Source organism: Sorex fumeus, unplaced genomic scaffold, assembly GCF_029834395.1.
Source record: "Sorex fumeus unplaced genomic scaffold, SorFum_2.1 ptg000015l, whole genome shotgun sequence".
Classification (NCBI taxonomy): Eukaryota; Metazoa; Chordata; class Mammalia; order Eulipotyphla; family Soricidae; genus Sorex; species Sorex fumeus.
Genome location: NW_026606072.1, coordinates 8,116,627 through 8,143,978, shown reverse-complemented (window position 1 = coordinate 8,143,978; position 27,352 = coordinate 8,116,627). Strand labels below are relative to the sequence as shown.

At 41.7% G+C, this 27,352-nt stretch overlaps 1 protein-coding gene across 1 annotated transcript; it reads left to right on the top strand.

Moving 5' to 3' along the window:
• Positions 1 to 767: 767 nt before the first annotated feature.
• On the top strand, positions 768 to 25,842 carry TTC33 (tetratricopeptide repeat domain 33). The gene is made up of 5 exons (XM_056112063.1): positions 768 to 1,064; positions 4,798 to 5,019; positions 18,840 to 18,921; positions 22,456 to 22,587; positions 24,784 to 25,842. The coding sequence occupies exons 2-5, from the start codon at positions 4,799 to 4,801 to the stop codon at positions 25,135 to 25,137; spliced, it is 789 nt and encodes a 262-aa protein (XP_055968038.1). The 5' UTR covers positions 768 to 1,064; position 4,798; the 3' UTR covers positions 25,138 to 25,842.
• The last annotated feature ends 1,510 nt before the right edge of the window (positions 25,843 to 27,352 follow it).

The following is a 27,352-nucleotide window of genomic DNA, read 5'->3' as shown; positions in this document are numbered from 1 at the left end:
TTTTTTTTCGATCATTGCTATGCATTAGTGGTTCTCACTGCTCAGGGGCGAGGGAACCACGTATCTTCCAGGGACATTTAACGAGTGTTTGGAGACATGTCTGACTGTCTTCACTGGGGCAGTGGGAGTGGTGACCCTGGATGGCACTGTAATTTAGGAAATAGAGCGCAGAGAGGCTGCTCAACGCCCTGGAGAGCACTCTGAAGAATTGCACAATTCCCAATACAGTGCCCAGATCGACAGTGCCCGCTATAGAATGGGGTCCTGTGCACAAAACAGCTGTGCTCATATGTCATACGTCAAAAATCTTCATTCTCTAATCTCATAAACACTCACCCGAATGACATTTTCCCACCTAATCACTTTCAAGACCTTAAGTGCACAGCGACTATCAGGCCCCAATGTTCTATTCCGGGGCCCACTCACGAATTTCTCTGACCTGAAGCTATTTACCCTCCCTGAAATAGCTTGCTTTTCGGTTCCCTCCAGACCGCTGAATCCACCAGGTTGTAGGCTTCATTGGCGTCGGGCCGGAACTTACGGTCACAAATTCCCGGGACACTGCCCGGGTGTTGGGGTCCGGCTTTTCTCTGCACGCGTCTCAGTCCGCGCAGCCGCAGTTTCTCATGCTCGCGACTCAAGAGCGTCCAGACTACACATCCCAGGGGGCACGGGCGCGCGCAGTGCCTTCTGGGAGGTGTAGTCCAGAAGCGGGCCCGGTGGCTCAGAACGGTTCGGAAGGGTTCTGAGAAGTCTTTTTTTCCTTGCTAGCTTCTGTGGACGAATCGGAGGCCTCGGATTTAGCCAACGCTCCGATTTGGGGAGAGACGCCGCACCCATCAAAACGGGCCGGTAGGAGGTCAAGGAGTAATTTCCGTTTCCGGTGGTCAAAAGTCAAAAAGAATGTAAACACGGGACCCAAGGCTCGGGTTTAGCTGGGATCGGGTTGACCCGGGCTACGGGTCCGTGCTGGAAGCCCGAGGAAGAGGAGACGGAGCGAGTGGGTTTCCGAGTTAGGGGGGAAAGGAGCTCCTGGAGTCTGAGAGTTGAGGCGGCGCGCTCAGGTTGGTCTCTAGGGACGAACCCGTCGGGGGGGTCTGGGGGGTCGGGCCCGGGCTGCGGGGGAAGCGGGGAGCGCGGCCGGGGGCGGGGCCGGCCGAAGCCGCCGGACCCGCGCGGCACGTTTCTGTGGCTGTGGATCCTGAAGGGGAGCCGCCGACGCTGGCTTCCTTGACTTTCACTTTTTTCTTTTTTTTCCTTCTGGCCGCCAGGTTTTGCTTCTTGAGTCCCCGGTCCCCCAAAGGTTGTCACGTGCCGGTCGGGCCTGTCTGGGCTGCTCCAGCCTCAGTCTCCGGCTGGGCCCCGGGTACCGGGTCGGTCCGCTGGCCGTTCGGGCCCAAGAATTCAGAACACAGCATTCCGGGGGCGTTCATCAGCCGCGATTCCGTGGGAAATGGGTTCGCTTGGTTTCCGTTAGGTGAACAGGACACCCCCGCACCGTGCTTCCTCGCGCTGCCGAGGAAATGCCCTTGCCAGGGTGTTCCCGGCGCCTTGCTCGGGAAACGTTTGCCTGTCGCTGGCGGCCCAGACTGGGAGGGCAGTCAGCTCGCAGCCCTTAGGCAGGGGAATGAACTCGGGGGTTGGGGGGGGGGGGGGGGGTTACATTTTCCCCAGGGAGTTTGCATCGTCGGGGTTAGAACTTGAGCTCCTTAAACCCCATGTTTTGTGCCTTCCTGGCAGCCCCCAGCCCGCTGCTTCTCTGACGTCGCCGCGTCTGTGGTCTGTGAACGACTCTGGAGGAAATAGCACGCTCGCGTGGCCCTTGGTGATCCGCCTGTGCCTTTTTAAGCTCGGCGGGTCTGTGTAATCCCTGGCGTCTTCGCTCACCCGCTTTGTGCTTTGAACCTGCTTTCCCACGTGATTCTTTCAGCTCCTGTCTGTGATTCTCCAGTGCTCACATCCATTTCCTGCCCCCCCTCCGTATTTCCAGTATTTAGCGTCTAATTTCTTTGGAGACCTGTGAAGCCCCGCCCCCGTCGTGGGGGCGTGGTTATTTTCGCTCTTCTCTACCACCCAGAACATGCCAGTGTTGCTCACCCAATATTAATTTTATCTGAGAGGAGTGTATTCTAGGCCCTCTTCACCGAAGTTAAACCTGTCACTTGTTTGTGTTGGACCTTTTCCGTTTTTAATTAAAATTTTTTTTTCTTTTTTTAAAATTGGGATTAACTTTGGCCTCTAAGCCTGTAAATGAATACATCTTTCAGGGGTTCTAGCTCACCACACTGTACCTTCCATCGGAGGGCCAAGAGCTCTCCAACACAGTCCTTCTGATCCTCACCCCCACTTCCAAACTGTGTCAGAGTCCAAGGGTTTGCTTTCATGGGTCTATATCATGGTGGGCAGTTTCTACCCCTTCACTCCCCTGCTGTCCTGACCTCCAGAGCCTGGAGTCTTTGTGTCTGAAATAATTTGGTGTTTGAAATAATTGGTGGAGCAGAATGACCCCAGCATCCTAGAGCAGCAGTGTGTGTGTGTGGCACTCATGCATGGTAGAGGAACTATCTGGGGTTTTTGCCTCTATTTGTCCTTCATTTCATTTTTTCCACAAGAGTTTTGTGCAGGAGGCTGGGGTGGTGGTGGTGGTGGTAATGGGAATGGGAATAATCTTTTAATTAAAAAATATATACATCTGGGTTTATTCTTCCTGTCCTGTCCTCCCGACTCTTAACTTCTGCTCCTAATTGTAAAACTTGATCGTTGAATTCTAACGTAATGTGCCTTCAGTAGAAGTGACCAGTATGGTAGACATAACCAGGATTCCTGTGTTAATAGAGTTCCCACCTTACCTGGTACTACTCATTGCTGACTTCAAAACCAGTTGTGTTTCGAAACTGGAAGTGAGAAAATGTAATTGTTTTTATTCTTGTCACTTTAAAGACAGTTGTAAATAGGAGATTTCTAACTTATCTTGACTTATCTTGATAAGATACTGAGAATTTCCTAAAGTTCATAACACTCTCAAGTTGGCTTTACTCAGAACTTCTTTTCCTTAATAGACACACTTCAGTTGTTTTCAGCCTTGGTTCTGCTAGATTCTTAGAATCACCTCCAAAGTAGGAAACACATTTTTCTGCATTATCATTGGTTTGAACAGTTTGACACTGACCTAATTCTGTAATACAACTTTTCCATGACTCGTCTAAATGTTCTTAAATCTCAAGCTCCTGTGGGAAGCATGTAGTTTCCTATATCTGCTCTTAATGTTTGAAAAATTACTCATTTTTATGGGCCAGAGTGATGTTACAGTGCGTAGGGCTCTTGCCTTGCAAGCAACCAACCAGGTTTGATTCTCGGTGTCCTATATGGTTGCTTGAGCATTTTTAGGACTGATTCCTCGGTGCAGAGTCAGGAATACTCCCTGAATATCTCTAGGTGTGGCCTAGCCACTCCATCTACCTTCCCCCAAAAAATAAGTCTAAAATTTTTGTTTTGGAACCACACCCAGGGCAGTGCTCTGTGGACCTGCAATGCCAGGGATCAATCTGGGGCTCTGGGTCAGAGAGAGAGTACTGGGGTGGGGTTGGTGGGATGAGAAGTTTACCTTGCATGCAGTCTATCCTGATTGAATCCCCAGCAACCTTCATGAGGAACACCAGAAGCACCCCCAGGGTCATTCCTCTACACAGCTAGGATTAGCCGCCGATCATTGCCATGTGTGATGTGCAAGTATACATACAAACCCTCCTACGCACACACAAACACACACATAGGGCTCTCCGTTGTAGAGCACGGGCTTCAGCTCTCTGAACCATTTCCCCAGATCTGTAAATTTATTTAAAATGAAGTTTAAAAATATACCTATTTAAGCCCATCTTTTTTCTATATTTATGTTCACTTACGAGCGATAGCACAGCGGGTAGGGCGTTTGCCTTGCACGCAGCCAACATGGCCGACCCGAGTTCGATTCCTCCGCCCCTCTCGGAGAGCCCGGCAAGCTACCGAGAGTGTCTCGCCCACACGGCAGAGCCTGGCAAGCTCCCCGTGATGTATTCGATATGCCAGACACAGTAACAACAAGTCTCATGATGGAGACATTGCTGGGCCCGCTTGAGCAAATCGATGAACAATGGGAGGTCAGTGACAGTGACAGTGACTCCTATTTTGAAGCATTTCTTTTATTTATATCATTTTGCTTCTCAAGAACTCTTTCCTCTCCTCCCCTCTCATTGTTGCACACCTTCTTTTCTTTCTAGCAGTTTCTTGAAGAATCCAGTTTTATTTTTCTTTATTTTGTCTTCATTTTTTTTTCCCTCTCTCAACTCTGACATCTTGTAGTGTGCTTCTTATAATCGGCTAGAGACTTGATGTGATTCAGAATTAATTTGGGGGCAAGTGGAATTTACTGTGGTGTATCACTACCAACTGGAGAGGCATTGATGATGTCCAGTTATATTTCTCCCCACCTTCACTATTCTTTTAGGGATTGAAAAAAAAACAGCAAGAGACTGATTGTGTCATCTATTTGGAATATGTCTATTAGTGGCTGAGTTGAAGTTCAGGTTTTTTTGAGGATTGGGGGTTGGTTGTTTTGTTTTTGAGCCACACCAGGAGATCCTCAAGGCTTACTCCTGACTCTGCACACAGGGATCACTTCTGGCAGGCTCAGGGAATCATATGGGGCGCCCGGGATTAAACCCAGGTTGACAGTGTGTCAGACAAGCACTCTGCCTACTGTTCTCTCTGTCCATTCCCCACCAGTTTGAAATTTAAGGTAACTTCTTTATAATTTTCCAGAATGGCTTCCTTTGGATGGAAGAGGAAAATTGGCGAGAAGGTCTCGAAGGTGACTTCCCAGCAGTTTGAGGCTGAAGCTGCTGATGAGAAGGATGCCAGTGAGAATGAAGAAGGCGGCTGGCTCCACGCGGTTAAACGGAGGAAAGAAATCCTCCTTGAAGGCTGTGCCGAGAAAAGTAAACAGCTGAAGGAGGAAGGAGCAAATCTGGCTGAAAATAAAAGGTATGTCTTAAAATTCCCTATGGAGAACAGTTTACATCTTCTGAGTCACTGTCAGAAATAGAATAGTTATGCATTCTACAAACTCATGTTTTTAGGATTTGAACCTAGGTACTAAAGAAGTGTTTTAAATCTGAAATTTGTACAGAGGTCTATTAAATATTTATTATTATGACTGGGTTTTGCCATAATTATTCTTCTCTCTAAAGCTATTATAAATATAATAAGTATAGAATATTATGAATATTGTGAAAGATGTAGTTTAATTCACTGGTTAATAGGAGATAGTCTGGCTCCTGGGAACTCTGCATATTATGCACCAGATATATCAGGTATCTTTTTTCAGAGCCCTGATGGCACATATTTTATTATTATTCTAATGCCTATTAATATTAAAGTACTATTAGAGCCCGGCAAGCTACCGAGAGTATTCGATATGCCAGACACAGTAACAACAAAGTCTCCAATGGAGACGTTACTGGGCCCGCTCAAGCAAATCGACGATCAACGGGAGGGCCTTTACCTTTTACCTTTACTATTAGTAATGCTATTTTCACTATAAATAGTATTGTCATAAAATCCATAGTTGGTATGGTATTATTTAAACCTGTTATTATACTTACTAGTTCAGTTACCTTTTCCATTGGCTTCTTCTGCACATCGTTCAGTGTGATTGGTGCAGAGAAGTCTGGTAATAGCTTCCATTATTGTCTTACCCCATCCCTCAGCTAACCCCTTGCACTCCTACACGAAACCTGTCCTATTTTTTCTTCTTTTTCTTACTTACTCCTTTTACTCCCCTTTACTCAGGTTACATCTTTCAGTGGAATCAAAAATAATTCTTCTGTAAATCAGTGGAGAGAGAAGATTGTGTAGTGAAAGTTGGAATTGTATATAAGAGAAAATAAAACGATCTGTATCTAATACCGTATAGAAGGATGGACTCTAGAGTATGAGAGATAGAGCTGCATCTAGAGATTATCTTTATAATCTAGAGATAGAAAGATACTTTTTGTTTAAAGGAAATGTCAGGGACCTCAGAAGTAGTGCTGTGGGGCAGGGCTCTTGCCTTCTCCACAGCTGACCTGGCTTTTATCCCTTGTACCATGTATAGTCCCCCGAGCAACCCTCCCGGAGTACCCTGAGCTCAGAGGCAGGAGTAAGCTCTGAGGACTGCTGGTTGTGGCCCAAACAACAACAGCAACGAAAAGGAAAAGAGAAATTTCCTTAAAGTAAAACATTTATTTTTTCTCTTTTCTCTGATACACTGTAGTTTATAAAACCCTAAATGATAATTTGAAGCATAACACATTCCAGCATCACACCCTCCCCCACAGTAGCTGCTTCCCTCTTCCATTGTCCTAGTGTCTTTCCACCACTGTCATAGAGAGAGGAGTTTTTGTTGGTTTGTTTCTTTGTTTCTTGGGCTATCCCTGGCAGTACTTGGGACTTACTCCTGGCTCCCTGCTCAAGAGTCACTCCTGACGGTGCTCGGCAGGGGACCATAATGGGGTGTTGGGGATTGAACCCGGGTTGATTGTGTGCATGGCAAGTGTCTACCTACTGTACTATAGAGAGAGAGAATTTTTAAATTTTTTACTTTCATTTTTTATTTTATTTTATTTATTTATTTTTGCCTTTTGGGTCACACCCGGTGATGCACAGGGTTTACTCCTGGCTTTGCACTCAGGAATTACTCCTGGCAGAGCTCAGGGGACCATATGGGATGCTGGGAATCAAACCCGGGTTGGCCACGTGCAAGGCAAATGCCCTACCCGCTGTGCTATCACTCCAGCCCTGAAATTTTTATTATTAAAGTTAAAAGAATAATTCAGCTTCCTCATTCTGTCTAGATACAATTTGTTTATGGTACTAGGAAATAGACCCAGGGCCTCAGACATGCTATGCTATATTACTGAACTATCTGTTCCCTTCTACAGTTTGGGGGGGGCATGGTTTTATTTTATTTAGCTGTACCAGGGCTTACATGCAGGGCTTTACACATGCAAGGCAAAGTGGTCAGTATTCCTCATTAATAGTTCTTTTTTATTTTTTTAAGTTATTGTTTTGGGGCCACACTCAGTGATGCTCAGGGATTACTCCTGGTTCTGCACTCAGAACTTACTCCTGTTGGTGCTTGGGGGACCATACAGGATGCTGGACATAGAACCCTGGTTTACCTTCTGCAAGGCAAATGCACTACTGACTGTACTATCACTCTAGCCCCTAGTGTTTTTTTTTTTTAACATTTTCTTTATTTCTTCCTACACACATGTATAATGTACATTTGTATGTTGTCAATTTAGTTTTGGCTATTTGGAAGTAAGTTGCAGGCATATGATACCCCTTTCCTGATTTGTCGTGTCTTCCCTTAGAGTAGGGATATTATCTTAGCAAATGCAGTAGCTACCACATTTATGAAAATTCACAATTCCGTAAACTCATACCTAGTTCATATTAAGACTTTTTCTGATTTTTCACCTAAATGGACTTTGTTTGGGGGCGGGGCTAAGCAATGCTGCTTCAGAGCCTCCAGGGCCTCTCCTCACAGTTCTCAGCCCACCTGGCCAATGCTTTCCTTCTCAGCCCTTCAGGCCTTTCAGGCTACCAGGATACTATGGTGGTATTTTTTGCTGATATTCTGGGGACCCTGCAGTGCTGAGGACTGATCCAAGGTTTACTATTTGTGCCTTAAACCCTGAGGAGTACAGATCAGTTTTTTTCTTTGTTTCTTAATGGATATATTAGTGGATCTTTTGAACTTGTTCTCCTATGTTATGTTTTTTTGTAAACTTACAGTTAGATATTGACAGTGGTTTAAATTAGAATTACGCATTTTGGGCTAGAATACTTTATAGGTACCTATGCTTTTTTTTTTTTTGAAATTTTTATTAGTGAAACACCATGAGGTACAGTTGTAGACATACAAATTTTTGTGCTTGGGTTTCAGTTATACAATGATTGAGTACCCATCCCTCCACCATTGCCCATTCTCCACCTCCAGTGCTTATCTCGGCTATTCTTGGGTGTTAGTCTCCTATTTTGCTACTTTATAGACCCCAGATGAATGCAATCTTTCTTTGTCTGTCCCTCTCTTTCTGACTCATTTCACTTAGCATGATACTTTCCATGTAGTACCACTTGTATGTAAATTTCATGGCTGCATCTTTTATAACAGCTGCGTAGTACTCCATTGGGTGGATATACCAAAGTTTCTTTAACCAGTCATCTGTTTTCGGGCACTCGGGTTTTTTCCAGGTACCTATGCTTTTTGTTACATTATATTGGGAGATTAATAGCATTGGGTTGTAATGCAGTCATTTGAAAGACATTGTGCCCTCCCATACCAGTCTGCTATTTGGTATCTGCTGAAAGTTATATTTTTATGAAAATATCAAATAATTTATTTGGTGAAAGATGTTCATTAGTAAAGTATGTTGACAGAGTATCTGTTTGTCCTAAGGCTGTGATTCTTAGAATGTATATGTATGATTATCAGTAAGATAATCATATTCAGTATGATTATCTTATACTTATTTAGTATGTGAATAGTTCTTTTTTTTTTCATTTTTTATAATTTTATTTATTGAATCACCGTGCTGGAGCGATAGCACAACGGTAGGGCATTTGCCTTACAAGCGGCCAACATGGCCGACCCGAGTTCGATTCCTCCGCCCCTCTCGGTGAGCCCGGCAAGCTACTGAGAGTATCTCACCCGCATGGCAGAGCCTGGCAAGCTACCCGTGATGTATTCGATATGCCAAACACAGTAACTACAAGTCTCATGATGGAGACGTTACTGGGCCCACTCGAGCAAATCGATGAACAACGGGAGGACCGTGGATGTGGACCATGGAATCACCGTGAGAGCAGTTACAAAGCTTTCGGGTCTAAGTCTCGGTCATACAATGAAACACTCATACCTTCACCAGTGCCCATTCTCCACCACCAAAAACCCCAGTATATCCCTCTCCCACACCCTCCCCCTACCTGTGGGACAGATGATTTCCACATTACTCTCTCTCTACTTTGATCACATTCAATATTTCGACACTAGACCCACCATTATTATTTGAGATTTTACCCTAATGCTCAGATCTGCTGAAAAGGCAACAGTAGACAATTTATGTTCTATTGCTGGTTATGAATAACATACGATGTAGTGTGGCTGCAGTAGGGCCATGTGATTTTGAAATTCTGAAATTTTAACACTTAAATCTGGAGGGATTTCTACCAAAAGTCACTGGGTTTCGAGATTTGCTCCTGAGTCTCTAGGATCATGGCTGTTCAGCAGCTTGAAGCCAGAGAGGCCGTTCGTGGGCGATGACTTGGGGTCTTGTTGGGGTGGGGAGTACAGGACCAGCTCCACCCCCATCTTGTGAGGCCCTGCGTGTCTCGTCACTGGCCCAAACCTGATTGTACAGTGGCCTCTGAAGGATGGCAGTCACTGGGCTGCCAGGGGGAACAGGCCAAGGCACGAAACCTATTCCTACCTGGGTTGGCCCAGCACCAGTAACCTACTGCAGGGACTGGACACATTTCTGCCAAAAGCTGCTGGGTTTTGAAATTTGTTTTTGAGTCTCTGGGATCATGGCCATTAAGCAGTTCAATCAGGAACCAGAGAGGCCATGCCTCCAATTATATAGCTGAGCCGGAGGTTGTTTGTGGGTGTTTCTCACATACCTAACTTTTGGCCGTTTACTTTCTTGGTAAACTTTGCCCCAAGTTTTTGGGGTCTGGCCAAAGGCACAGCAGCAATTTTGGGGTATCTGGAAGTCTGAAGGCGCCATCAGGCTGCTGATGCAGTCGCCTCACAGATACAGGTCAACTTGCTGGCGGCACCATACCTACTGTGTATAGTTCTTTGGTAAGAACAGAATGAATGCTTTTTAACTTTTTTTTTTAAAGACATGCAAAGAGATGTCATTTATATGCTGAGAATTTTGGCTGAAATTTTCATTTGTTAACGACTTTGATGAAGTGAAAAATTTCCATGTGTAGTTTTTTGTTTTAAATTGAACGGGGGATTCCTTGTTAATTATTTTTGTCATAAATAAGTCAAAGTTGAATACTGACAATTTTCGTTTCTAGGTTATTTTTTTAAATTCTAAGAATATTTTATTAATTGGTTTTAATATAAAACACGATGGGGATGTGGGAACAGTGGTAGAGGAAAGTGAGCACTCAGGTGGTGGGTGTGGTGCTGGAATGACTTCCATAAGAAACCCGACTGCCTGATATTGTAAACCACGATGCCGAAAGTAAAACAAAATTTAACAAAATTTTTAGAGAGGGTTTAAAAAAATATAATGCTTAAGCTATATAACATATTAGCTCTTCTCATTGGGTATGAAGAGTAAAAAATAAATAATAAAGACAGTAGCTTGCCAGCCTAAGATTAGGCTGTTAAGAATTCTAATTTGTTTTGTAATTTATCTAAAAGCAGAGTTTTTGGGGACTGGAGCAATAGCACAGTGGGTAGGGCATTTGCCTTGCACCCGCTTGCCCTGGGTTTGATTCCCAGCATCCCATATGACCCCCTGAGCACCGCCAGGGATAGTTCCTGAGTGCAGAGCCAGGAGGAACTCCTGTGCGTCACCGGGTGTGACCCAAAAAGAAAAAATAAAAGCAAAGATTTTTTTTTTCCCTTCTTCTCTTTTTTGGGAGGGAGGGTGGCTCCACCCAGCAGTGCTTGAGATTGCTCCTCTTGGGACCATGTGCTGCCAGGGATTGAACCTGGGTTTCCCACATAAAAAGTACATGGTCAGACCTTTAAACCATTTCTCTGGTCTATAAAGATTTTTCTTTTATTGCAAGATTGGTCATTCTTCTTAAAACAAACTAAATATAATGAATTTTTTGAAGTGTTTGTGAAATCACTTTTGGAACATTCATAAAATATTTTTAGAAATTCCTGTAAATGCCTATTAAAAGTTTATTAGCTTCCCCCCCACACACATCCCCTTTCCTCTAGTCCACACTAGAATATGGAAGGGAAAAGTTATTCAGTTATATATAGGCTTGGGATTTCTTCTAAATTTTCTGTTTTAGAGGATAGCTAGACTCTTTGTATATAAACAAAGTAAGTCATTTTGGCCTACACATGAAGATAATGAGTCATTTCTCCAAAATCAGCTGGATTTGGATGTTTCAGTTTGTATGGAGAAACTGAGATAATTGTTTTTGCACATTAGCATTTGTTTTGGCATAATGTATACATAGTTTTAGGTGAGAGCCGAACAGAATTAAAGGAATCTGGTAGAAGTGAATAATTTAGCTACTCTACATAAAAAACAAATAGAAATAATAAAGATACCTAGATGAACATTGAACTTGACTAACGTAGTATGATGAGTAGATATAGATAATCATTACTGTTGTTTAGGTTCTTGGCTAATACGACTTTAAATAAAACAGCATATAATGAAACCAGTTTTACTATAAACTAATTGAAAGCAATAGTTAAGGTCCTGTGCCATATTTCTTTGTAGTCACAGAAACTTAACCAAGCTTTTTTTTTTTTGCCTTTTGGGTCACACTAGCTCTGCTCTTGAGAATTATTCCTGGCAATGCTCTGAGTACCATATTGGATGCCAGAGATCAAACCAGGGTCACCTGTGTGCAAGGCAAACACCCTCCCTGCTTGACTATTGCTCTGGCCCCAAAAGCTTCTAACTTAAGACTCAGATTATCTCTAATGTTAAACAAGAATTTGTGTCCATTCACATTCTATTCTATTTATTCCAGTTCAGGAGTGTTGGTGGCCAGAAACTACTCTAACATCAGGCACACGGCTGGCGCCCCATCCTTTGATAGCATGCCCTTTCATTGCAGAGTGCTTTCACTCCCCCACCACTCTCTCAAATTGTGACTGTGTAGATACACCAACGAACCTCACAGGCACTTCTGTGGGCTGTAGTGGAAATGAGAGGGTTCAGAGTAAGTCCACGCAGACATGGGCAGAACTTGGAAGTCATATAGACGGTGGCCCCAGTCAGGAATGAGGGGATGTTTGTTTGTGCTTTGGTTTTGGGCCTCACCCAGTGGTGCTCAGGACTTAGTCCTGGCTCTATGCTCAGGTATCATTTCTGATGGGGCTCAGGGGACCGTATTTGGTGTGGGTTCCAACTGGGATGGCCATGTGCAGGACCTTAACATCTGTTCTCTCTCCAGTCTAGTTAACATATTTTAAAGTCAGTTTACTTCCATTCAGATCCTAGTATTATCATTTCTCCCTGTATAAACTAAATTTGACTTTGGGCAGATAATGTTAAGTTTTTTAAGTGTCAGTTTTCAGTTTTTTCATATGTAAAATGTTGATATAGACTATTGGGCAATTAAAGATTATGCCCATGTAAAAGAACTTGTTATATCACCTAATAGTAAGCACTCGATCAAGGTATTGTACATGTTATATGTGCTTGGCACGTTTCATGTAGTATTGAAATTTTTAATGTTCTTTTCCTTAGATTTCTTTCCTAGAATTTTAATTACTAGCATGCTATACCCTCTCAAGAGTCACAATGTAAAGACCAATCTTTATCTTAACCTTTAAGGTTTCTACCACTAGATGGTGACATTTGATTGTTTAGCCCACAGTTCTGATTGTTCTTTGTGAGTGTGTGCATCTGAAATAGGACTATATTTAGAATTCACCGTGAATTTTGTTCCTTATCTAGAAAAATTACCCACTAGTGTGAATTTGAAGGTGATCTGGAAGTGTGTGACATTTTAGGAATGCCAGCACGAATATATTTAAAGACTTTGACTTGCTTTTTGCCTTGTAGTCCATGGGAAAAAGTAGATGCAGTCACTGTAATTGCTGCTTCTTCTCGCCATAGTATGTCCCAGCCTGACTCTCAATACCCAGTCCTCCTGCCTTCATTTCTTGTAAAGAAGTGTGCCACCTACAAGAAAAGCTCACTGCTTTTCTTGGACTCTCACATTCCATCCCTTCTGGCTTTCTTGGGAATATTGTCCCTCAAATGCCCTTTTATATTTTGGTGGGGCAGGTGGTGGGCAGTTAACTAGTGGTACTCAAAAGCTACTCCTGCTGGTGCTCTAGGGACTAGAATGTGGTGCTAGGGATTGAACTGTGGTCAGCCACATGTCAGGCAAGTGCAGTGCCTTCTGTATTTTCTCTCTCCTTTCCTTCTCATGTCATCTGTTTTACCCTCTTCTAACTCCTCCTAAGTATACATAATACCCTCGCAGCATCCATTGAAAAGCTTCCCTAAAAAAATCTTCCCTTGATTTCATAGATGTCTCCCATTTCTCTCCAGGAAAACTTGACTTTTTGATGAATCACACTTTTGGTTTATGCCAGTTTTTTCTGCTTGAAGTTACCTACTTGAACCCACTCTTATCAGTGACCTCCATGTTGGCAGATCAGTCTTCATGTCTCTATTCTCTTTATTCTATCTCTCACCATTTACCATACTTGACTTCTCTTTTTTTAATTTTTTTTTGCTTTTTGGGTCATACCTGGGGGTGCTCAGGGGTTACTCCTAGGCTGCACTCGAATTGTTCCTTGTGGTGCTTGGGAGACCATATGGGATGCTGGAAATCAAACCTGGGTCAGCTTCATGCAAGACAAACGCTCTACCCACTGTACTATCTCTCCGGCCCTATCATACTTGACTTCTAACTCATCCAATATACTGTTTGCCACTGCAATACCACTCTCTCGTGCTCTTTGTCTGAATGTTCACTTCTTAATCTTATTTGCTTGCACTTTTGCTCATATCTTAATTCCTTTTTTCGTATATATCCTTTCCTTTCCGTCTTCATTTACACAGCATACTGCTTTCAGTACCATCTTTGTATTGATGACTTTTGCAAACATCTCAGCAATGCTCTCCCCACACTGAATTTCAGATTTTATGGGGGTTTTTTTGTTTGTTTTTTTTAATGGCTTCTGGTTCATAGCTGGCAGTGCTCAGGGGTTACTCCTGACTCTGCTCAGGGATCATTCCCGGCCCTGCTTGGGTAACCATATCTGGTGCCAGAGACGGCTCCCCTCCCCTTAGTGTGCCTCTTGCTGCGCTTGCAAACAAGAAGGACTGGGAGCTGCTGCTCTTCTCCCAGACCCAAGAGCCCCTGTGCATTTACCATATTTTAATTATGTGCATTATCTTTTTCTCTTTGCATCCTTCCCACATGCAAACATTCTCCATTGTAAGATTTATGTTTTATCACTTGTTCATACCAAGAGTACCTGGCCCAGGTAGGTGGTGCTCAGTAAACATTTATAAAATGAATAAGCAAATTACTATAGTGCTCATTAAACTTAAAGCTGTAGTAAAATTAGAACTTTAATTGAGAGCAGTGTAGCTAAATACTTTGACATTTCTATCTGGTAAATGAACATGCTATCTAACTTATTTGGCTTGATCACCAGCTGTTCTTTATCCTCAAGTAGGACATTATCTCACCCTACCCTTGTGTAATCCCTGGAACTATTCACTTCCTTCCTTGGGTGGCATACTGTTAAGGTTGTCTTTATACTGGCTGGAACAGACTTTGGTCATTTATTAACCATAGTGACCTTAAAATAAGTTTTTATCTTTTAGTATTTCCTATCCAGCAGCTGCAGTAGGGCTGTGTCTGTTCAGTCTGTTCCAAGCTGAAGTTGAATCAAGAGATATGCTCTGGAAGTTACAGGAGACCATTGATTTATTCGGTGCCTAGTTTCCTATGATCCGCAAATGGGAGAGCTAAGTGGTGCCACCCTCCATTCATCAGCCAGAAGTCAAAAAGGAAACTAGAAATGATGGAGGGGATTGAATTAGTGAAGTCTTGCCCACCAGTTCTTGCTTCTCTTTAGCCCGTAGAAAACTGCTGACAGTTCTTTAAACCTTTGGATGCTTTGTGGGCAACCAGACATTTCATTTAGAAGTATCTCTATTGGCAGCTCTGGCTACGTTTTCAGAATAAAAGCAATTGATAAATGTCAGGTACTATAGTTGCATATACCCCTGTGAGCAGTCTACGTATCACACTGCATTGAGCTTTCACTTTTAGAGTTTGTTTCTGTTTTGGCACCACAGGTGCTTACTCCTGGCTTGCTCCTGGCGGGAGGCAGGGATCAAAAACTGGGCCGGCTCTGTGTAAGGCAAATGCCTGTCCTCTGCACTATAGCTCTAACTCCTACATTTTTTAATTTTCAGGACCAGATATAAATGTAAGGTAAAGGTAAAGGTAAAGGCCCTCCCGTTGATCGTCGATTTGCTCGAGCGGGCCCAGTAACGTCTCCATTGGAGACTTTGTTGTTACTGTGTCTGGCATATCGAATACTCTCGGTAGCTTGCCGGGCTCTCCGAGAGGGGCGGAGGAATCGAACTCGGGTCGGCCATGTTGGCCGCTTGTAAGGCGAACGCCCTACCCGCTGTGCTATCGCTCCAGCCCCCAAAAAAGTTTCCAATTCTTTCACGGGCTACCATGAACCCGTATTCCCCAGAGTCATTTAGATAAGGGGGTCACAAGATTTCTGCAAAGGCAGCTGATTTGAGTTCATGCAGGTAAAGGGATGAACAACTATTTAAGGCTTTTGACTACTTTGTGGCTTTATATTGTATTTATCACTAAAACAAGGCAACTCAATTTGGTTCTTATCTATGTACGTGTATATTTATATATGTACATATATATATTTAAAATATTTACCCAGCTTGGGGAGATGGCTCATAGGGCTAATGCATATGTACCGCATGCTAATGGCCTGGGTTCAATCCCTGGCATCCCGTGGTCATCTGAGCAGCAAGCTGAGAGTGGCCACTGAGCATAATTGGATGTGACACCAAAGACAGAAAACAGAGATACGAACTCTTTCATCATAGTTTTGCCTTTTGTATGTGATAACAGATAGAACTTGTCCTTTCATCACACCGAGAGAATTACCCGTGTCTACTGCTTGGCTCTGCACTATTCATTAGCTATATCAGAAAATAAATTTTCTAAAACACATAAAAAGTCATGATTTTAATTTCCTAGTTTCCTTTTCTGATAGAGGAATTACCTAAAAATATTGACCACCTGTATTATTCACTTAGTATCTCTCAATTTCTAACATAATGCATTAGGGCTTGGGGGCCTTATCAAATGGTGAACAACTGATTTGGTGTGTGTTTGGAAATATATGTATGAATGTGTGAGAGACATGTTTAATGCCTCAAAGAAATGAAAGAGAGAGAGAGAGAGAGAGAGATGCTTAATATATTTAAAAAACCTGGTGAGTATGCCAATTAACTTTATAAACTATGATTAACATCTTTTTGATGGTGGTTATGAGTGTGTGTAATTTTCGTGTATGCATACTTGGTTATTTTTCTTTGTATACTCCATTTGAAGCAATTTTTATACCAAAACAAAGTATACTCAAGTGTAGAATTAAAGGAAGTTCTAATGATTTAAGGTCTTTTTGTGTTTTAAAATAAAAAAAGAATTGAATACCTGATATTAGCCCGTAGTGCAACTCAATTGCCAGCATAGATTTGTTCTTACAGCTTTTTTTGGGGGGGTGGGGGGGAACACCTAGCTATGCCCAGGGCTTAATCCTAGCTCTTTCTTCAGAGTTTACTCCAGACTCTGCACTCAGGGTACTACATATGGTGCCAGGGACAAAAACTCAAGTTTGCTGCATGCAAGGCACTTGCCCACTGTCTCTTCAGTTCCAAATCTTAGCTTTAATAATTTTACATAACAAATCAAAGAAGAGAACTACTACATGGATTCTGCAGATCCTGCCTTCCGCTTCCTTCCTTTGTCTCCTGTCTGTAGGCTGTGATCTTTAGCTAATTAAGAACTTACTTGTAGCCTCTCCTCGACATCCTACCTTACTGCCTGAAGCCCCAGCAGCCATTCCCACAACCCACAGTCTCTAGCATATAAATAGTTTAGCGTCACAGCTATGTCAGAAGAGAATGCCAAGTCAAAGAGTCATCCCACTTCTGCAGCTCTGGAGCCATACCTCCAGATTCCACAATACCAAAAGCCAATAGGAACACAGCAAATTAGATGAGAAAGAAGCATAGAAGCCCTCTAAGGTCAGTAAATGAAAACTTTAACACAGAAAATTCAACTAGCAACAAATAGCTCAGTAAATCCTCAATGACTTTAACAATATCATTGCAAAATACACTTGTCAAATTTTTTTTTACTGAATTATTTTTTAATAATTCCACTTACTATTTTATTGTAACAAGCAAAATAAAATAATGCTGTGCCTTCCACATGTGTGGTCTTTGGATGGGTGGGAAACTGGGGACAATGGTGGAGGAAAGGCCACAGTGGTGGTAGGATTTGGTGTTGGAACATTGAATGCCTAAAACCAAGGGGTTTTGTTTGTTTGTTTTAGGGTCACACCCAGCAATGCTTTGGACTTAATGCTGGTTCTGTGCTCAGGAGTCATTCCTGGTGAGGCTTGGGAGATCATATGGGATGCCAGGGATTGAACTCATCCAGATCGGCTGAGTGCAAGGCAAGCGCCTTACCTTCTGTACTATCGCTCCAGCCCCAAGACAACTGTATTATGAACAACTTTGTAAACCACCATGTTTAAATAAAGATAGGGGGAAAAACATTTACTGGTGGAGCTGGAGCAATAGTATAGTGGGTAAGGTGCTTGCCTTCTAAGCGGCTGATCTAGATTTGATCCCTGGTACCACATGTGGTCCCCAGGGCCTGCCAGAAGTGGTCTCTGAGTGCAGTGACTGGAGTAAAACCTGAGCACCACCAATGGCTGGTCATTCCTGAGCACGGTTAAAAAAAAAAAGAGTTTACCAGTAAACTTGAAGTTTTTTGTTTTTTTCTCTATAGGTTTCTTTTTATCTTCTCATTTGCTAGCAAACTTGAATAATAGGTGAGGCCTTTGTTTTGTTTTGTTTTTAACAATTCAGTTTGGGAATGTGACTCTGTCATAGAGTGCCTGCTACCTGTGTGAGAGCCCGGATTCCCGGCATGCCAGAAAATTAAATTTTTTTTAAAAAGTTATTTTAAAGGATTTACTTTCTTTAGGAAAAGAAGACTATGGGACCTTTGGGGGATTAGCATAAGAGTTCAAGCTGTGTATGGATGGTTGTGAACCTGTAGGAGCAGTTGGCTAATGAGAGGTAGTATTAGTGGTTAATACTGGTTTTGAGGGGGGGAGAAAAAAAAGAATGAATAAAAAAAAATCCTGATTTTGTAATTACCTGGAAAACTTTAATAAAATCTGGGTCTCAGTCTAAGAACTACTGTCTTAATTGATCTGGGGTAGGGTCACGCGTGCTTGCGTGCGTGCATGCGTGTATGTTCAGGAAACTGGGAAAAATGTACAGGATAGAATTTCAGCTCTATATAGAAATGTTCTGGCAGTTAAGAGCTTTTTCCTCCTAGAAACATTTAAGTATACATTTGTACATGAATTTACCACTTGCGAAGGAGACTATGAAAGAAGTCCTATAGAATAAACCTGAGGTAAATGCCAAGGCTCAGGGCTGTGGCTCAGCCTGGGTTGGGTTAGAGTTAGCATTTATCTATAGATAAGATAGAAAATAACCATACGGACAAAGGTTAATGGGTCCATGAGAAAAGAAAATTCTGGTGGTGACTTCTCAAAAATAGTATCTTAGAGAAAAAAATTTCAAGATCTCTTATTTATATTTTGCTTCCCCCCTGGCTATTTTTCCTTTTACGTTTTCTTGCTTCTTTAACATTATTATCAGTTCTTTATAGAGATAATTCTTGATTAAAATTGCTCCTTACTCTCGTTTTCAAGTTCAGTCATGTATTCTCAATGTATTTAAAATATATATATAATATGAATGTAACTTTAACAACCACAGATATCGAGAAGCAATTCAGAAATGGGATGAAGCACTACAGTTAACCCCAAATGATGCTACCCTGTATGAGATGAAGTCACAGGTAAGGATTTTGTAGAAGTTCTTTTATGCAACTGCTGTTTGGGAAGCAATGAAAAGCCAAGTAACATTTTCTTCCCTTTTCTTTTTCAATTACATTGTATCTTTGAGGAAATGTCAGTATTATTTATGACTCTGCCTGATGTATAAAATTAGAAACTTGTTTACCCTCACAAATGAAGTTAACTGTTACTTTAACTATGGTTATATCTGAGCAGTTGGAGAACTTTTTGAAAATGTTTGCTTTCATTGGAAGTTAATTTTAATCCTAATAACAATCTAATTTCCCCTGAATCTGGGTAGGTTTGGGGATTTTTTTTGGAGGGGGTTTGGTTTGGGGGCCAAGCCGGGTCATGCTCAGAGCTTACTCCTGGCACTGCCTTCAAGCATCACTCTTGGTGGTGTTTGGGGAACCGTAAGAGGGCGAACTCTGGTCAGACACATGCAAGGCAAACACCCTACCTACTGTACTGTTATGACCCCCATGGTTATAATAGTTCTCAAAAATGGCTTAGTCCTGGCTTGAGCAATAGGACAGGGTTTAAGATGCTTGCCTGACACTTTGATTCCTGGAACTGCATATGATCCCCTTAATACCACCAGGGCTCACTCACTCCTGTGCACAGAGCCAGAGAGAGCACTCCTGAGCACCACCAAGTGTGTTTCAGAAACAAAATGAAGATGGTGACTGAAGAGATAGTACAGCAGGAAGGTCATTTATCTTGTGCAGTGCAGTCCCAAGTACAATCTCTAGTACCTCATATGATCCCCCCTAGCACAGAACCAGTAGTAAGCTCTCAGTACAGCTGCATGCTACCCAAAAATAAATGAACACCTCCCAAATCCAAAATGGCCTAGTCCTTAGTAAAAGGTCAAAATAGAGGCAATTTATTAATTTTTGAATAGGCTTGTACTTTGTATATATTTTTAAAATGTATTTATTTTTTGCTTTTTGAATCATACCCAGAAATGCTCAGGGGTTATTCCTGACCTGACTATGCACTCAGAAATTACTCCTTGCGGTTCTGGGGAGACCATATGGGATGCCAGGGATCGAATCCAGGTTCGCCCTGTGCGTGCAAGGCAAACACCTTACCCACTGTACTATCGATCTGGCTCAATGTATTTATTTTAATTAATGGTTGGAAGCCACACCTGGTGATGCTAAGGGTCACTCCTGGGAGTTCTCTGGGGACCAGGTGGTTCCAGGGATTAAACCTGGTGCTTCTACATGGCAAAGCATGTGTTCCATCTCTTTGAGCCATCTCTGGCACAATACTTAGAGTTTAAAATCATATTTCTAGGACCGAAAATGTGACAAAATGGCAGAATGTTTGCTTAGCATGTGTGAGGCCCTAGGCTTAGTCCCTGGCATTTCAAAATTAAAGCAGTAGTAAAGTAAAATTGTATTTATATATTTAATCTGATAATAAAATTATGTTTTGTGTGAAAGTCTATAAAAGAAGATCTGAAATATTCTCATATTTTCTTTTTTTTGAGGGCAGGGAATTGGGCAGTTATCAGCAGTCCTAGCTGTGTGCTCTTCCTGGCTCTGTGCTCAATACTGACTTTTGGCCGTGCTGGCCACCATACGGAGTTCAACTATTTGAACTGGGTTGCAGGTGCTTTCCTTCAATAGTCCTTCCAGTGCTGATTTTTTGGCCCTAGAGACACTTGACACCTCAAGCAAATCATCAAGCATACTTGAAAAAAGAAACATTTGGGCCACAGCCCATGGTACTCAGGCCTTACTCCTGGCCCTGCACTCAGGGATCACTCCTGACGGGCTTGGGACTATACTGGGTGCTGAGGATATAACCTTGGGTCAGCAGCCTGCAGGCCGAGCACCTGTTATACTATTGCTCCAGCCCTGAAAGCACCCTACCTGTCATACTATTGCACCAGCCCCGGTTTAACAGCTTTTTTACAGGAAATAGTTACTCTGTAGGCTTGAACTACACGCCTAACATATCATGATTTTAAACAGGGCAGATCCTTTGTCAGCTTTGATTTTATTCACTGAATAAAGTTATATGTGCACCTTCATTTGGACGTGTTTAATTTTCAACTTTGAATATATATTAAAGTAAGTCTGTCTTGAATATGTGCATAATTAAAGCAATATTTCTGGCAAAATACATAAAACAAACTGTTTAATTTGAACCTTGGTAATGATAGTTGTCACAAGTCTTGTAAAATACAGATGACCATAAGATGAATGGAAAATATCTTCCCATACGTTGGAGTCTTTTATAAATCCATAATTCTCCTGATTTATATTATTTGAAGAATTCAGTAGTAGAGTATTTAAATGATATGTTTGTTTTGGCTCCATAACTGGCTGGGCTCAGGGCTTAATTTTGACTTCTCACTCAAGGATCACTCCTATTGGTTTTCGGGACCATTTGGGGTTATGGGGATTGAACCCCGGGTCCACTGTGTGTAAGGCAAGCACCCTACCTGCTTTACTATTGCTCCAGCCCACTTAAAATGTTTTTTTCTTTTTTGGGTCACACCTGGCGATGCTCAGGGGTATTCCTGGATCATGCATTCAGGAATTACTTCTGGCAGTGCTTGGGGGACTATATGGGATGCTGGGGATCGAACCTGGGTCAGCTGCGTGCTAAGGCAAATGCCCTACCCGCTGTGCTATAGCTCCAGTTCCTAAATTTTTTTGTTATTGCAGGAAAATGTTTAGAAACCCAGTGAGTGACTGAGCAAAATCAATTTTTTCTATTTGGGGCTGGGAAGTCAGTACAAAGGGCTAAAGAGCATGCATGCCTTACATGCAGAAGAGACATTAGTTTCCACTCCCAGTATACTGGAAGTGACCTCAGAGTACTGCACAAGAGTGCCCCCTTGAGTACCACTGGGTGTGGCTCAAACTCAAAAAGTAGAATAAAGAGGAATGGAATAGAGCATCATCTCAATACGTCATCTCAAGGTCCCATCAGGCTGAGGGATGAGAAAAGCCAGCCCATCCCCCATCACGTGAGACCTGGCATTTGCCGTTACTGCTCTCGGGTACTTGGGCTTCTCATTGGGTTCTCTGGAAGATTGCGGCCACTGGGATTCCGCGGGGCCAGGCGGAGGGACAACACCTGCTCCCATCTGGAGTAGCCCGGTGAAATCGACCTATTGCAAAGTCCAGCGGTATCTCTGCAGCGGACTGCTTGATTTCAAAATTCTTTTGTGTGTCTCTGGATCATAGCCATTAAGGAGCTTAAGTAGTAGCTGGAAGTAGTTCGTGGGCATCATCTCAAGGTCCCAAAGATAGATTTTTTAAATGGAAAAGGTTGGGCTGGAGAAATAGCTCAAAGGACTGGATTGTATATGGGAAGCCTGAGTTTGATCCCTGGCATGCCATGATTCCTGGAGAATTTAGCTGGGAGTAGCCCCCCATTCCCCAATACTGCTGGGTGTGGCGCCAAAACAAAATGAAGAAAATGGAAAGCATTGTTTACATTTGGTTATCTTCTAGTAGTTTTCTAATTTATGCCTCTTGCTGACTGGTTTTGTTTCTTCTTTTTGGCCTTAGGTCCTCATGTCTCTTCATGAAATGTTCCCAGCAGTTCATGCCGCAGAAATGGCTGTCCAAAGAAATCCACATTCATGGGAGTCTTGGCAAACTTTGGGACGTGCCCAGCTTGGATTGGGAGAGATAGTTTTGGTAAGAAAGTTAGATTTGTGTCATACTACAATTTCTTTTTAAAGTATTTTTATCAGCTGAACCAAATTTGTACAAAAAGTAAATAGCAAGTTGCCACTTCAAGGCATGAATTGTAGATACAGATCAACTATTATGTAACATCTTTGTTCATTTTGCATACTTGTTATGTGAGGGTCAGAATATATTTAGCGATTTGGTATGATGTAAATTACATCTGTTTTCTTTTTTAAAATGTAGTTGTTTGTTTTTGAGGGAAATTTAGGGGTTGCTCTTGACTCTTCACTTAGGAACCACTCCTGGCAGGCTTGGAGGACCATTTGGGGTACCAGGAGCCCTGGGTTGGTTGCGTGAATGGCAAGCACCCTATTCGCTATACTATCTCTCTGGGCCCAAGTATCATGAAAATTTAAGTAGAAATGAACATAAATGTTCTGTTTTGGTAGACCTTAAGTATAAAATAAGCAACTTTTAGATTTGTTCTTTGTGTCATTAAATTTACCACATTGTAGAGTGAGATCTGTATCATCATGGAGACAAAACCATTAATAGCTTTTGAAGATGAAGGGACAAAGTTGAATATGAGAAGAACTTGTACTAATTGTTTGCTTGTTCATTTGTTTGGGGGTTACAGCCAGCAATACTCAAGGGTTATTCCTGGTTCTGCACTTAGCAATCACTTGTGGTAATCAGGGGACCATATGGGTGCTGGGGATTGAATGTGGTTCGGTCACATGCAAGTCAAACGTTCTATCTGCTGTACTATCACTCTAACCCCCATATTTACACTAAGAAGTTGCTAGGCTTAATGGGCACATAGAAATGGGTAGAAACTTACAAAAATGGAATGGCCATTGTCTAAAAATTTACTGTGAATTGATAGTTAATGCATCTGTCAGCTTGTCTGAAAGAAATCTTGCAGGTAATAGCTGTGAGAATTACCATTTTTGTTTTGGCTTTGACAGAACAAAATAGCACTTAGGGTTATCTATACCTGACTGTTAACATCCTAAAACAAGTTTATAATTTAATAAAATAGTGCCACATTTCCTCTTCGTGATTAAGTAAGTGGTATTTGTTTGTTGATTTTCTAATTTTCCTTCTGTTATTGATGTCTTGTTTCCTTCATTGTAGCCAGAAAAGATTCTTGGTTTGCTTTTATTCCTCTTATGTTTGTTAAAACTTATTTTCTGAAGCAACGTGTGGTCCATCTAACATTCGATTTAGTATAGAAAATGTTTGTTTGTGCTTGTTGGAATAAGTTTCTGTTCCTTTCTGCTGGGTGAAATGATCTATTCATGTCTTTTCCATCCCTTTGGATAAGCAAATTCTGTTTTTTGTTGACCTGTCTAGATGTTCTTAGTGAAGGTGGGATAATAAAGTCTCCCGCTAGTACCTGCTGTTAATTTATAGTTTATATACTGGCAGTTCTGGCAGTGCTAATTTTATATACTTAAATGTTCTGGTGTTGAGTGCTACATACTGTATCTCTGTGAACTGACCCAGTGATATAATTAATAATTATATAATTTTCTTCTTTGTCTCTTGTGACACATGTTGACATTATTATGATCTAAACTCTTGACTTCAAAGATACATATTCCTAGTTCCATCTGATCTTGGTTTAGCTTGAATTCAAATGTTTTTTCATAAACAGAGGACAAACAATATATTTAAAAAATTTGAACCACAGTTTTCAGTACTTCTGTTTTAATGAACTTTTAGTCCTCATCAGCAATTTGTTGGTCACACTCTCCCATACTACTATAACTCTCCCTGTCTTCCAGTAATTATAATCCAGTGATTAGGCTGCAACCTAATTTTCTTTTTGTTTTTTTGTTTGTGAGGGCCACAACAAGAGGTGCTCAGGGTCTACTCCTGGCTCTGTCTTTGGAGATTGCTCCTAGTGGTGCTTGGCGGACCATGCAGTGCCAGGGCATAAACCATAGTCTCCTGCATATAAAGCATTCACTTAGCCCATTGAGCTGTATGGCCCACAACCTGAACTTTATCACCTCACACTCTTCTTTTCCTTCTTTTCTTTACACATGAGAATATTATGTATTTACGTATATGATGTGCAATAAACCAAAATATTATGTATTATTATATAAGTGCTATAATAGATAAGTGGATCTAATTAGATGCACTGAGCTTTTTAAACAAAGTAGATAAAAACTATGACCGTTTTCTCCCTAGGCAATTCGAAGTTTTCAAGTAGCCCTTCATATCTATCCAATGAACCCTGAAATATGGAAAGAAGACCTTTCTTGGGCAAGAAAACTTCAAGAGCAGCAGAAAGTAGCACAGAGGATTAAGAAAAATGAAGCACCCATCCAAACAACACATTTATCATCCAAGTCAATTCCTGACTATGACTTTGAAAGTGATGAGATAGTTGCTGTATGTGCTGCTATTGCTGAAAAGCAGAAGACAGTGCCAGCAAATAAAACAATGGTTATTGTATCTGCTTCTGGGACTGTAGAGACCGTAACTGAGGAGGAAGATGGGGCCGCGCCACCAGATGGCTCTGTTTTTATCAAAGCCCGATGAAGCAGAGCAGGAATGACTTGAATCTGTCTTTTGACTGCCTCTTAAAAGACTTAGATATAGAGACATTTTCTCTGGAGAAACAGGACAAAACTCCTGTTTATAAAATAAGTCTTTCAGAGGAGGCATATAAGAATTAAATGGTAGAATTATATTGTATAGTGTTTGGACTATGCTTTGATAGGGTATCATTTAAACTCCTTAAGATTAGAAATCTGAGTACAGTGGTTTGCAACTAACAGAGTTAATTTAATCCAGATATATAAGTGAATACATTTTAAAGACACAACCTGAAAAATTCTCAGTGAATAGTTTGATGGCCAGTGTTATTAAAATGTTGACTCTTTGATGTTTGCTTTATGATTAAAGGATGCAGATAATTTCTTTCCCTTTTAGAAATATGCACTCTCTATTCAGTTTTCTGGTTTTTTTTTTGTTTCATTAAAGTATGTCATAAACTTTGAATATTTTTGATATTCATTTTGGTTTGAAGTTGTCATTTGGTTATTTGTGAATTTGAAAGTTCAGCGGAAAATGCATGCTAATGTGCACATTCTGAACATTTTTCTGGTTGGTTTTAATTTTGATTTTGACTATACTTGCTCTTAAGTTATTACAGCAGGTAGTTGTTGCATTCAGTATTTATTAGCTGTATAAAGCACTAGTGTTAGAATGATGGTTTAATTAAAGTAGATGGAGTAATCCTTACCATGAGTAAGTCTTGTTTGTTTGTTTGTTTATTTTGTTTTGGGATGACACCCGGGTACTCAGGGGTTACTCCCAAATCTGTAACCTCAGATCTTGCTCCAAATTGTGCTCAGCAACCAGGCATGCACAGACAGTTGAAGAACTATCTCTGGCACCAGCAAGTCGTTTGCTGTATGCATATTTAAAACTAAGTGGTCCACAAAGATGTGTCATTTAAAAATTACACTGCTACATTGTCTCAAAAGTAGTACTTAACTCCTTTATTTTGAAAAATTTTGAATATAATTTTCAAGTGATGATTTGAAATTCCTTTTCTGGCTTTTTTTGAACTACGCAGTCATGTAAGAATCACATTGAAATGGCTAAATTTTATCCTTCTGAAAACGGAAAAAAATAGATTTGTTAGATTATTGAATGCAGTAACTGGATGTGATTTATGGCATAACTCTAATGAAAGGCGGTGGTATGACTCGGGGGGAGAGCAGCATGGCTTAGATGGTGTGAGGCCCTGGGTTCCATCTCATTACCACAAAAACGAAGATAACAAATGCTTTAATAAAGATTTAGATCAAATCCCATGAGTGAAGAAGGATGTATTGAAGATAATATTTCATTGAAAAGCCACGTCACACCCACAGTTCAATGCTGTCATTGTTCACGGTCACGGTCCTCCCGTTGTTCATCGATTTTCTTGAGCGGGCCCAGTAATGTCTCCACCATGAGACTTGTTACTGTGTTTGGCATATCGAATACGTCACAGGGAGCTTGCCAGGCTCTGCCGCGCGGGCGAAATACTCTCGGTAGCTTGCCGGGCTCTCCAAGAGGGGCAGAGGAATCGAACTCGAGTTGGTCATGTTGGCTGCGTGCAAGGTAAATGCCCTACCGCTGTGCTATCGCTCTGCCCAAAGTAAAGGCTCTCCCGTTGATCATCGATTTTCTTGAGCGGGCCCAGTAACGTCTCCACTGGAGACTTTGTTGTTAGTGTTTGGCATATCGAATACGTCATGGGGAGCTTGCCAGGCTCTGCCGTGCGGGTGAGATACTCTCGGTAGCTTGCCGGCTCTCCGAGAGGGGCGGAGGAATCGAACTCGGGTCGACCATGTTGGCTGCGTGCAAGGCAAACGCCCTACTGCTGTGCTATCGCTCCAGCCCACTATCATTGTTAACATGAATTATTTTTATACTACATGTATTATAGTGCAATTATATAGTAATTTTTCTAGAATTGTTAACTTCTGACAGGAAGCTATTATTAGTGTAAAATTTTAGTTTTATCTTAGAGATCAGAGTAAGGTACTTATTTTTTTTTTCCATTTTTTTCCCTTTATTTTATTTTATTTTTTTTAACAGTTGTAGATTTACAATTTTTTGTGCTTTGGTTTCAATTATACAATGATCAGATACCCATCCCTCCACCAGTGCCCATTTTCCACCACCATGGATAATATCCCTCCCACCCCCATCCCCCCATCCCCCCTGTCTCTGTGGCAGGGCAATCCCCTGTGTTTTC